Genomic DNA, 12,462 nt, shown 5'->3' on the forward strand with positions numbered 1-12,462 from the left:
ATCAGAAACACAAGAGCTCGAGTCTGGTGCTGTTAACCACTAGGCCAGGACATGCCACAAACAATATACGGACCACTAACAAAGTTGGCAGACTAGCACAGCAACAAGCTACATGGGCCCAATTTCATAGAGCTGCTAAAATTGCTTAGCATGAAATTTCTCTTTTGATAAAAACAGGATTACCAACCAGTTTTCCATGTGATTTTCAGCATAAGCAAACAACAGCTAACTACCAGTAACGAGCAATATGCAACATACGGAAATTTTGGTTGGTAATCCTGTTTTTATTCAGGAAGAAATTTCAATTCATGCTAAGCAAATTATTGTGCTTAGCGGCTCTATGAAATTGGGCCCTGTTCCCACTGGCTATCCGAACAGGTCAAGGGCAAACCTTGCAGTACCAACAAAATCAGCCAAAAAGTTTTGTTTTATTATAAATTCTATGAATGTTTAATATTATTGGATTCGAATACATATAACACAGCTGAATTATTGATGATTTAAAATAGAAAAAAGAAAGAAATATGATTCATTACAATATACAGATCCTATTGGAAAAATTTACATAAGTGAGAGGTCAAAGGTTAATATATGCAAATAGCTCTACAGCATAAATAGTCATGTGACGACAGAGCAACTACTTTGCATATTGATGCATTGACAAGAAAGTCAGTACTGTTTATTCTCCTGCTTTTTTTAAAGAAAAATTCCATGGCTAAGTTTTTCCTTCAAGGACTAGTTCTGCAGGTAATTTCCTCACAAATTTTTAAAGACTCTCTAATGACTGTCACGATTACAGAGCGAGATAGGGGGGGGGGGGGGGGTGCTATAGAGGGATTCCATGGCCCAATGGATCCCAAACCGAGTTTGATCTTGGAGCACCACTTTAAATTGACATGCTTCCCCTTTTTAAAGACTTATTTTGAAAGTAAAACTGATTAATTTTTTAATTGTGCATTTTGAAACTTGTTTGTTTGTTAACTGTTTTCTTTTTGCAATGAGAAAATCTGCATAGATTTGGTGGATTTGTTTTTCTTCAATTTTTTATATTTATATTTGTATATTTATAAACCAAAAGAGTGCAGTAAATGCCATGAATTATTTCGAGTCAAGTTTGAAATTTAAATTTCCCTGTCGCGTTGTCAGTTTCTCAAAATTTGTATATTAAAAATAATAATTGGAGTACATATCCTCGCACCACTTGAAATTACAAACTTGTACCACGAATCCTGCAAGCTGGGTAGGCACATTCCCATCAAATGAAACATTAGTTTTGGTTTAAGGCCGAGTCACACTGCAGCGATAACGAAAACGACAATGATCACGACGCAAAGAGAACACATTCTATTGGTTGAATTGCTCAACGCAGAATACGCATAGCTCATTCAACCAATGGAATGCGTTCTCTTTGCGTCGTTATTGTTATTGTTCTCGTCATGGCTGCAGTGGGACTGGGCCTTTAGACTCTGCCTAAGCCAGATAAGCCTAAGCCTAGTTTAAAGGAAAACAAATTTACAACAAATATTCTCTTCTTCTCAAGTCAATCCATTATTGATGACCCTTCACCTTAATTTAACATACCTTATACATATTTACATATTCAAATTACTAGGCACTTTATGCAAATGAGTAGTCTTTTAAAGCTGCATATTCAATCGTTTCAGGTTCGTTCTTTTTTAAAAAACATACAATTTCAATATTATTTGATTATATTTTGGTTGATTAAAAAAATACGAAGTGAGTCTAAACTAAAAGAATACGAAGCGAAGCTAATTTAAAAATACACTAGTTACAACAAAAAAGCTTTCAAACTGTATAGGTTGTCATAGGTGCACGATACAGGTTTGCAGTGAAACAAAATTAAAAGCTTAAAACGTAACATTCATAGCATCATTCAAGATTTACACCATTAACAAAATGACATAAACAAAAAATTAATAATAACAACTAATAATATGAATACATGAATAAAAATAAGCTAAAACATGAATATTTATGATTTTTATGAATATAAATGAGGTCTTGTGACCCTTAAATTGAATATATACATAATCTGCTCTTTAAAAATTTATACAACTGTCTTCCCTTTAACACTGATTATTTCACCGATATCTAAAATAATTTCATTTATAAATATCAAAACATAAATTCTTTCTCTCTCTCTGCTCAACAAAAACATCGGAATAACTGAATATTAATAAGCAGTCGTGCATATCATGAATAATAATCACCTTCAAAAAATGCATAATAATGATTGAAATGTATTATACATGTTCAGGTTACACATTGCTTGTATATAAATTCACACATTGTTAGTACACCAAATTAAAAACATAATTTTTTACATCTGTTTTATCATTTTGTTTATCATCAATATCTCAAAAATATTTGAATATTACAATCATCTCTTTTTCCATACAGGCGGTTCTCATTACAGTGTGTCCCTAACACTTTGCAATCGGGGGGGGGGGGGGGGGGGGGGGTTTTGAAGTATACAATGTACAAAGCAAACAATTGCAAAGTTCTTGGTCGCCATTGTCTAGCGTATGGCAATATGTTGCTGGCCATTACTCCAGGGTTTGGCTAGACATATTGATGAATCAATCGTCCAGATTCCATTGCTTTTGTGAAATTTTAGTCAGAATGCAGAAAACAGAGGCTCCCTTTGTTGAATACAGAATTTGGCGTGGATATTTGGAAAAACTGAGAAACCTTTCCCGCCATATATGAGGACAATTTACATGCAATAAAACATAGTATAGAAGCAGGATGCATGGAAGTGGAAAGCAAAACATATAGTGAGGCTGCTGAATTCAAATGAGGTTTGCCGAGGCCACACAGTAAGGCTTAACTGAGACTTTAGCGGAGGCTTAAAAGCATAGTAGGTATGGGGTATCAATAATAGATATAAGTGACAGGTTGTTTCCAATTGGGTCTGTTGAGGCTACATAATGAGGCTACAACCAGTAGGAGGTACATTATACGGAAGCTTAAAGCATGGCAAAGGTATGGGGTATCAGTAATAGATATAAGTGACAGGTTGTTTCCAATTGGGTCTGTTGAGGCTACATAATGAGGCTAAACAATGAGACTACAACCAGTAGGAGGTACATTATACTGAAGCATAAAGCATGGCAAAGGTATGGGGTATCAGTAATAGATATCAGTGACCTGTTGTTTCCAACTGGGTCTGTTGAGGCTACATAATGAGGCTATACAATACGGCTATACAATGAAGCTACACCAATCAGAGGTACATTGAACTGACGCTTAAAGAATGAGGCTACAAAATGAGGCTACACCACGTAGGAGGTAAATTGATGCGAGGCTCAAAGCGTGGTAGAGTTGAGGTATAGGGTATCAGTAATAGAGATCAGCCACCTGTCGCCTCCCATGGTAGGAATCTAGAGGTACCGTGGGTCTACCAATAGAATGCAGAGTCTGTGATGATAGAAGGGTGGATAGAAGGTATGAGGAATGGAAAGCACGCAAAAACCAACAAAGGCAAAAAATAACCACAGCAAAAAAACAAACAAAAAAAGCATTCCATGATAGGTCCTTTACAATAAAGCTGCTAAAGTCACACTTTAAAGGATATGCAATCCATGAGTAGGTTACCAGTTACAAAAGACACACATGATATGGTATGTTGGCTGGTAACCTCTTCCTGGGTCCAATTTCACAGAGCTGCTAAAAAGTAGCTAAGCACAATAAAGTTTTGCTTACCAGAGCAAGGTTAACAACCAAACTACCATGTCACATGTCAAATTGCATCTGGAATCCTGCCTCTTTTTCGCTTAGCAGACAACTAATTCAGCACTATTCTGCTTAAGCAGCTCAATGAAATTGGGTCAAATCCCACACCTCTTAAATGGTCAAAAATAGACCTGTAGACGATTTCAACAAGTTGAATATGAAACTCTCAAATGCACTAGACTTTTGTCAGGCTCCAGGGCCTTAATTTAGAAAATACTGCTTAAACGATTTCTGGTTAGCAAAATTAGGTAGGATACCAGCCACATTAAGTACACTTGAGGTGGTATTTTGGCTGGTAACCTTATTCTGTTAAGCATAATTTTGTTGTGCTTTGCTATTTTTGTGCTATTATTCAGCTCCATAAAATTGGTTCCTGCCATGTTTGTCACACTTCGTGTTTTCATTGTATGAAAAAGAGGCTCGACTCAGTTTGGTAACAACGATCTTATTGGGAGACAGACAAAAACGGCTGAATTCTTGAAAAAAGTCTCACACTGAGCGTGCAAAGCAAAGCAATAATGAATATCCATGAAGGTGTAATTAAGCCACTCCCACTTTCATTTAAATCTACTGCATTAAATGACTATCCGATTACCGGCATGCAAGAAAACAAAAGTGAGCTAAACATGACTGTACATTTGTAAAGACACTAATAATGAATAAATGGATCAACCCTTTGTCTACTAGCTACTGACTGACCATATCATTTGAATGGTTTTGTAGGGAGTAAGCGCTATGTCATCATGCAATTTGTATGATAAATTATCTAAAGCAGAGATTTTTAAGTTAATTCTAAAAAGAAATGAAGAAAAAAACATTCCAAGAGAGAAGCCTGTCACCACAGAAAAAAATTGCCGAAAATTTAGCGGGACTGAATGCTGTCATTGAAAGGTGGATGAAACTTACGACTAGATGGCAATAGGTGCAGAATAAAAAAACAGATTTGACAAAATTAGTACATTTCAACCGTAAGTTCATACAGTTGGAGTGGGGGAAGCTTACATGGTTGACAACTAAAACAGTTGCATACAATTTGCATAAATAGTCATACTTTGCATTATATCAAGGAGGTTATTTCATGTAAACTAGGTGTTCATATGAGGTTTAATATGTGGTAGGTACGTGTTTTGGTTACTTTTAAGAGGAAAACAACTCTAAAGGGCAAGTTTAATATCAAATAACATCAACCCTCCTACTGTGCAACTGCTTAATATGACCCACACGACTTTTGAATGATAGATTCCAGCATGAAATATTATATCATACAGTATGGTGAATGCGATAGACAGTAAAAAAAGTCAACCCTCCAACTCTTTGACCATTCAATATCATCAACCATGTTGAAAGATGCACTATATCAGCTTGCAATATGATATAAAGTGGTGAACGCATCTACATGTACATGTACACAGTTCACAGTCAACCCTCCCACCTTTTGACCGTTTAATATCTTCCCCTGATTATGGATGATAAATGCACTACATGTATGCCAGACTGCAATATGATATAAAGTGGTGAATGCATACAGAGTATAGTCAACCCTCCCACTCTTTGACCGTTTAATATCATCCACTGATTTTGAATGACAGATACACTATGTGTATGCCAGACTGCAATATGATGTAGAGTGGTGAATGCATTCAGAGTATACAGTCAACCCTCTCACTCTTTGACCGTTTAATATCATCCACTGATTTTGAATGATAAAGTGGTGATTGAATCTACACAGTGCATACTCAACCCTCTCACTCTTTGACTGATCAATATCATCCATGGATTTTGAAAGATAGATACACTATGCCAGCCTGCAATATGATGTTAAGTGGTGAATGCACACACAATATTTCGCTCTGTAATGATGTTTAACCATACACAACCATATGAAAAGTAAGGTTAACAAATGTGTCTTAACCATGGGTTAAAGTGGATTAACAATGGGTTAAAATGCGTTAAATGGTGGATTAATATAGGTACAAAATCACATCAAATCCATAAAGATTGTTTACTGTTGAGCAACACGAACATAGTATATTTACAAACTGTTTGACTGGAGGTCACGTAACCTACAGATTGGCATGTACAGGTAGCACTTAAGAGTTGAAGAATCTTACAGCGTACTATAGTAGAAATGTTTCACAAATATTAAATAACATTTGTGTAACATTTCTACAAACTATGGCTATCCGTGATTTTTTAATTTTTGTGTTTTGGGAGAGATATTTAGCTACCTCCGTAACCAGGAGAGGAGCCGTCCAACCCTGGCGGGGTGGCCGGAGTAAAATCTGGCGGGGGCGAGTTGAAGGCTTGGGCATCCTGATCGTTGGAATTGTCTGAGTCTGAGCGGACTTTCCGTCGATCCATGATTGCCTTGAGCTCAGATGAGGAGGTTGTGGATTCCTAAAAACGATAAATAATAAATAATACTACGTTCTTATACAGCGCTTCATCAGATAAGAAGCCAAGCCTATCGCCTGATAGCTACGGATGCAAGCTGTGAATTCTGCCCTCATCTAATAATAATAATATGGAAGTCTTATATAGCGCACGTATGTAAAAAATATTTAATAAATAATAACCGTATTTATAACGCGCCTTTTGCCAAAGGATACAAAGCGCCATGGTATTATTACTGCAAGGAGTGGGTGAATTTTGAGATATAAGACCTAATCCTTAAGCACCATGTAATGGTTTACAAGGTGCTTTGGCGCTATATGCTGCCAATCCAGCCAGGAACACCGGGGCAGACCCCTTCTCTTTTCGATAAGTGCACTGGGTTCTTTTACATGCGTTTACACAGCACATGGGACCAACGGCTTTACGTCCCATCCGAAGGGCGAAGCAATGGTTGTGCTGGGGATTCGAACCCACACTCTGCTGATCAGAAACACCAGAGTTTGGATTCGGTGCTCTTAACCGCTCGGCCACGACATTCCCAGGCCGTGCCGTCGTGATTAACACTGGCATGTGGCTGTACATGGAATTATGAACTCTCAGTCAGATACTAAATGCATGTAGCCTTCCTTTGTATCATATCTGTGGAGAGCGTGTGCATGCAATCAGTAGCTAGGAGAGAGTTGATAATTCAATGAATAGCCACAGGTGTACTTCAAATGAACACGTTATTGAGAAGTATTTTTGAGTTATTGCAAACCTTACTTGATTGCATCTCCACCATGAAAAGAAGTTTCAAATCCTAATAACTTCTGCATGATTTTGTTACATGTTGATGTATGAAGTCACTTGAGTGGTTCAAAGGTGAGGAAAATGATAAGTGTATAGTGCATGTTATTTATCCAGTATAAGAACAACAAAGACTAGTGGGAACTGGATAGAACCAGAACAAGCAGTAACTTGTACTGAATGGAACAGGTTTGAACAGGTCAAAACCAGCTGGTATTCTCGTCTCCCCATTTGGATTTTTTTTTTATTTTAATTTTATTTTAAGCAATTTCTGAGAACTAAAAAAAAAACAAGACAAGTTGTTAGAACTGGTTAGAACAGAAAAACCCTCCACATAGACAAAATGAAATCCAGTCTGGACCAGACAGAACCAGTCAGAACCAGTCGGAACAGCCTAGAAAATTAAAAGTAACTGACCTCTAGAGTTGCTTTCTGTACCATCAGTTGGCTGTAGACGCGGTTGGCATCGTCGAAGCAGACCTGGCGTAGCTCTTCCTTGGTCAAGCTGAACAGCTGGGCACCGGTTAGGACACCCAAACTATCTACAGTCCTGGTGAACATAAAGAAAAGCGAACAAATATTTAGAAAAAATAATAATGTTCTTAGGGAAGCTAATCATCCTTACCCACAGCTGAGAAACTAATGACTGACCATATCATTCAAATGGTTTTTGTTGGGGAAAGCACTATGTCGCATTGCAAAAACTCTCAGTGAAGTGCTGGATTTGGCTGAAATTCAAGGACCTATCTGTCTTTCACCATTCTGTAAAGGAACTGTAATTCCATTAAACCATCTTGAAAAAGGTTTTCCAGACCATTAACTGCAGCCTCCGTGAATTTCACTGCGATTCATGGAATGATATCCAAGCTCAGACTTTTTCAAGGAGAAAAGTCGATGTTCACTCCATTTTTAAGAAGACGATTTTCACAGTGAGAGTGGTCTTCAGAGTATTTGTTTGGCCCCAAAAAACCCATTAATTTTCAAAGTAAAATATTTATTTTCTGATCTTGATTTGTTTTAATTTTAATTTTGATTTATTTTGGTTTTGATTGTAACGGGTATGAAACTGCTACAGTAGTTAATATAGAACTGAGCCAACGATATGTGAAACTTACAGTTTGCTGAATCCTTTACTCTGTAGCCACTTAGTGACATCGTCGGCTGATGACAGGTAGTTAATTTTGACGTTAGTGTTGCTGGTGCGTCTGATGTTGTAATTCCTTGGAGGTCCCTGGTTGACCCTCTTCATGAGTTCCTCATGAAGGTCAAGATGTGTTCTCTCTGCACGTTGTGGGATTAAATCTTCAACTGTTTGGTCCGATGGGGTGTGAGGGTTTGAGGTTTGAGGGTGAGGGATGTGCGGTGTTGGGGTTTGGGAGTATAGGGTTGTGAGGTTAAGAGGTTGTGAGGTTTTGTGAGGTGCAAGAGTTTTAATTTTTAAGGGTTTGGATATGAGGGTTTGGGGTTGTGGGATTGTGGGGATGTAGGAGGTTAGAGGGTATTGGGTTGTGAGGATATGGGGTTTGTGGTTGTGTGGTTTGGTAGTTTTGAGTGTATGGGGTTGGAGGGTATTGGTTGTGTGGTTTTGAGGGAATGGGGTGTGAGGTTGTGAGATTTGGTAGGGTGTGGGGTGTGAGTTTTAAGGGTTTGGGGTATGAGGGTTTGGGGTTTGAGACAATTGAGGTTGTAGAATTGTGGGGTTGTGTGGTTTGAGGAGTGTGTGGGATTTGGAGGTGTGGTGTTTGGAGGATGTGGTATTGTGGGATTGTAAAGGGTTGTGAGGTTATAGGTTTGCGAGGTTGTTAGATTATGGGATGTGAGGGTTTGAAAGTTTAAGGGTTTGAGGGTTTGGGGTTTGAAAATGTGAGTTTTGAGTTGTGGGGTGTTAGAGTTTGATGGTGTGAGGGTTTGGTGCGGTAGAGGTAAATTGTGCAAGTGAGGCAATTTGGATGGCGTGGATGCAATGAAAAGTTGAGGCAAGTTGGGGGTATTTTTTGGAGGTGGGATGTGATGATAGGAACAGTTTGAGATGCAAGAAGTAAGATGATATTTAGAAGAGTAAATGGGATTGTGGAAGATTGAAGATTAAAAAGATGGAAAGACGAAAGAATATGAAGAGGACGTGATGAGATGGATATAATGTACGGAAAGAAAACAGAGAAAAATTTGGAACGTAGGAAAGAAAGGATGTGGCAGAAAAATGTAAAGAATATTAAGAGGATGTGTATAGTCAAAGCAAAGAGGGAAAATCCACACGATGGTTAAAGAGAGGATGTGGCGGAAGAATTTAAAGATTGTCAAGATGCAAAAAAGGTGAGAAATGGAGGAGAATTAGCAACACAGGAGAGTATTGAGGGACAAGATGAAAAATGAAGAGGGGATGGAGGGAGATTTGTAATGAATATGTTTGGGGGTGGGGTTGGATGGGGTAATTGGATTGGAGAGAAGTCGCAGCATGGTTGGGGAAGGAGAGAAAAAAGCATTAAATTTGTTAGTGTCCGGAGACCAAGGCAATACATGTATTAAGCATCATAGTGGGATACCATTCCAAGAGGCGAAGTTACATTTGCATCACTGCATTAGAGGATTGGAGTACTTTTTGTAACACAAAACAAAATTGTCCACAGATTTACCTTAAACTTTAGACCGTTTGAAGATAATGATAGTAGAAAGCTTACCTCAAAATACGACTACTTGAGGTGCTGTAGTTTTTGAGAAATGAGTCAAAACATGTCACGAAGATATGATTTACAAGCTAAAATAATTTTCGTCTTTAGAGCAAAAAATTATTGTTTGTGATTTGTTTTACTTTTTTCTTGAATACTACAGCACCTCAGCAAGTAATATTTTAAGGGAAGCTTTCTACCATCATCATTTTCAAACTGTGTGAGTTTATTGTGAATCTGTTGACATTGTGTTTTGTGTCCTACGAGAAGTACCCATATCCTTTAAGAAAGCATACCTGCCAAGCTGGTGAGAGGGATACATAGTGGAGCGAGATTATTGTTCAATGCCAGGGTCCAGGATTAAGCTGTTCAGGAGTGGATTTCACAAAGAGTTGAGACTAGTGTTATCTCAATGAGTTACCTGTCCTAACTTAGGGCTAGCCTTAAATTGTTAATATCTCCTAGGCCTAGTCCTAAGTTAGGACTAACTTTGTGAAATCGACCCCCGCTATTTTTTTAAACCTTGGACATCAAGACAGTTCCGGGAATATAGGAACAGTTGTCAGGTATCATAAAAAAGTTGGGGAAAAAAAACCCCAAAACAACAACAACAACAATACAGATATAAATAACCCCAGTTAAATTATTAGTTATGAAATTATATCACTAGTTCTCAAAGTTTAAACAAGTTTTGTCAACAAACAATGTACAAAAAGTAAAAACTGTTAAAAGTTGTGCGTGCAAACGAGTTATCTGGTCTTAACTGATAACAACTTACCACTAATTCCCTTCCTCTGGAGTTCTTTCTTGCGGAGAGTATTCTTCAGCTGGGTGGCAAAATCAAGGCTGTTGTTTTCGGCTGGAGAAATATTTTGTCAAGAGAATTAAGAAGCAAACTCAGTGATTAAACAAATTATATTTAGGTTAAGAGGAAGGACGTCGCATCCTGGGCCCAAGCACAACAAGTAGCTAAGCACAACAAAAGTATGCTTACCAGAATAAGGTTGCTACATATAAGTGTACTGGGTTCTTTTACGTGCATTACACAACACGTGGGACCAACGGCTTTTAACGCCATCCCATTTGAAGGACATTGCAACAATGGTTTAAGGAAACACACATATCATAACCTAGACTTGAACCCGCACTATCTACTGACCAGAAACACAAGTGAGTCCATATCCAATAGGAGACTTTCTGGGATGCTTGGTGGCAGCAGACTTACCGAGTAAAGCCATTGTTCTCAAAATTGTGCACATGTTCAGAACTATGTAAACAATGGAAATTTACCCGGTAAGTCAAACAATGGAAATTTACCCGGTAAGTCTGCTGCCACCTAGCGTTAGAAAAGTCTCCCATTATTTGAAGCATTTCAATGTCGTCCATCAACCATACACATATTTTGAAACCTTTTTTTTTTTAGCATTGCCTGTCTAAATTTCTTCAGAAATAAAAAAATATCCAGAATCGGGCCATCACTGGGAAATACTTACATCTTAGTGGAGGGGGTGCGCTTGGTGGCCCAGGGGGTGGTGGGGGTGGGGGTGGTGCCTGGAAAAGTAAAGAAAAAAAAGAAGATAAGATTGACGCGAAAAACAGTAAGTGAATTGAACTGAATTGAATTGAATGGTTTATTCGTCTCATGTATTTAAAAAACACATAAAATTTTAAACCTTTTTGTACAGCAACATATAAAATAATAACATTTAAAATTGCGCAAGTTATACCACAATACCGCAGAAAACAATCACCTTAATAAAAAATTATAAACAAAAACATTAAAACATGAAAGAGTAGTGGACCCCCTCCCCCAAACTAAAAGAGGCCAAATTACACAGGAGATGCCAGAAAAAAAAGTAACAATTTAAATACAGTACATAGGGCTGGACGTGTTGTGCATAATGTTTTAAGCAAGGGAGACGAGAAAGATTACAGGAATGTTATTGGCCCAGACAAGGGGTCGATTTCACAAAGAGTTAGGACTAGTCTTAACTTAGGCCTAGTCCTAAGAGATGTTAAAAATGGATGGTGAGTCCTAAGTTAGGACAAGTAATAACTTGAAATAAGACTAGTCTTAACTCTTTGTGAAATCCACCCCAGGTGTGGATTTCACTAAGAGTTAAAGACTAGTCTTATCTAAGGTTGGGACGAATTACTCTCACTTTGAAAAGATAAATCAAAAAGTCTGATACAACAACAAAATCAGCACAAGTTAATACATTGGGCAACTCTGTTAATTTACATAAATGAATATTTAAATCTACAATATCCATATTCATTACAGGTGAAATACAACCACCTTTCTCATTGGTTGGAAGCTCTTCAGAGCTACTATGTTAATTTACATTAATGAACATTTAAATCCACAATATCCATATTCATTACAGGTGGAATACAACCAGGCTTCCCATTGGTTGAAGGCTCTGCGGGTGGAATACAACCAGGCTTCCCATTGGTGGAAAGCTCTATGGGTGGAATACAACCAGGCTTCTCATTGGTTGTTAGCTCTTCAGAGCTTTCGGTGATCTCATTTTGTTTTTCTTCTTGTTTAGCAGGGGTGGTTTCTTTAAGTTTCAGGGAGGGTTTTGTCAACAATTTCTTTCCGTGTGTGTTATTTTTCTTTTGCATAACAAAATACCACCTCCACTTTAGTATGTGAGCGGAAACAAACATCCGTAGGCAAGAATAACAAATTTGAGAAAGTGGAGAGAAAAAGTTGTAATTAAAAATTTTAAAATAATAATAATAATATCAGTGTCTGAAAACTTGTTACAGATGAGATAACGTTTACATTGATCGCTTTATGAAAGCGCATTTAAACAAATGTGAAATCCCCTCATTATTTAACCTGAAAGACACC

The 12,462-nt window shown here is 37.7% G+C and overlaps 1 protein-coding gene across 7 annotated transcripts in view; it reads right to left on the reverse strand.

The window, feature by feature from the left end:
• Positions 1 to 417: 417 nt before the first annotated feature.
• LOC139942567 (epidermal growth factor receptor kinase substrate 8-like) overlaps positions 418 to 12,462 on the reverse strand; it is a 62,315-nt gene continuing 50,270 nt past the window's right edge. For 5 of the 7 annotated variants that reach the window (XM_071939415.1, XM_071939410.1, XM_071939411.1 and 2 more), the window contains 6 exons: positions 11,096 to 11,153; positions 10,381 to 10,461; positions 8,052 to 8,244; positions 7,354 to 7,486; positions 5,985 to 6,153; positions 418 to 3,441 (listed from right to left, as the gene is read on the reverse strand). In XM_071939415.1, coding sequence (XP_071795516.1) covers positions 3,422 to 3,441; positions 5,985 to 6,153; positions 7,354 to 7,486; positions 8,052 to 8,244; positions 10,381 to 10,461; positions 11,096 to 11,153 — 654 coding nt within the window. In that variant the 3' untranslated portion in view covers positions 418 to 3,421. The remainder of the gene's footprint in view (positions 3,442 to 5,984; positions 6,154 to 7,353; positions 7,487 to 8,051; positions 8,245 to 10,380; positions 10,462 to 11,095; positions 11,154 to 12,462) is intronic. The other 2 variants (XM_071939416.1, XM_071939417.1) reach the window with 2 other exon arrangements.

This window comes from Asterias amurensis, chromosome 10 (genome assembly GCF_032118995.1).
Source record: "Asterias amurensis chromosome 10, ASM3211899v1".
Taxonomy (NCBI): Eukaryota; Metazoa; Echinodermata; class Asteroidea; order Forcipulatida; family Asteriidae; genus Asterias; species Asterias amurensis.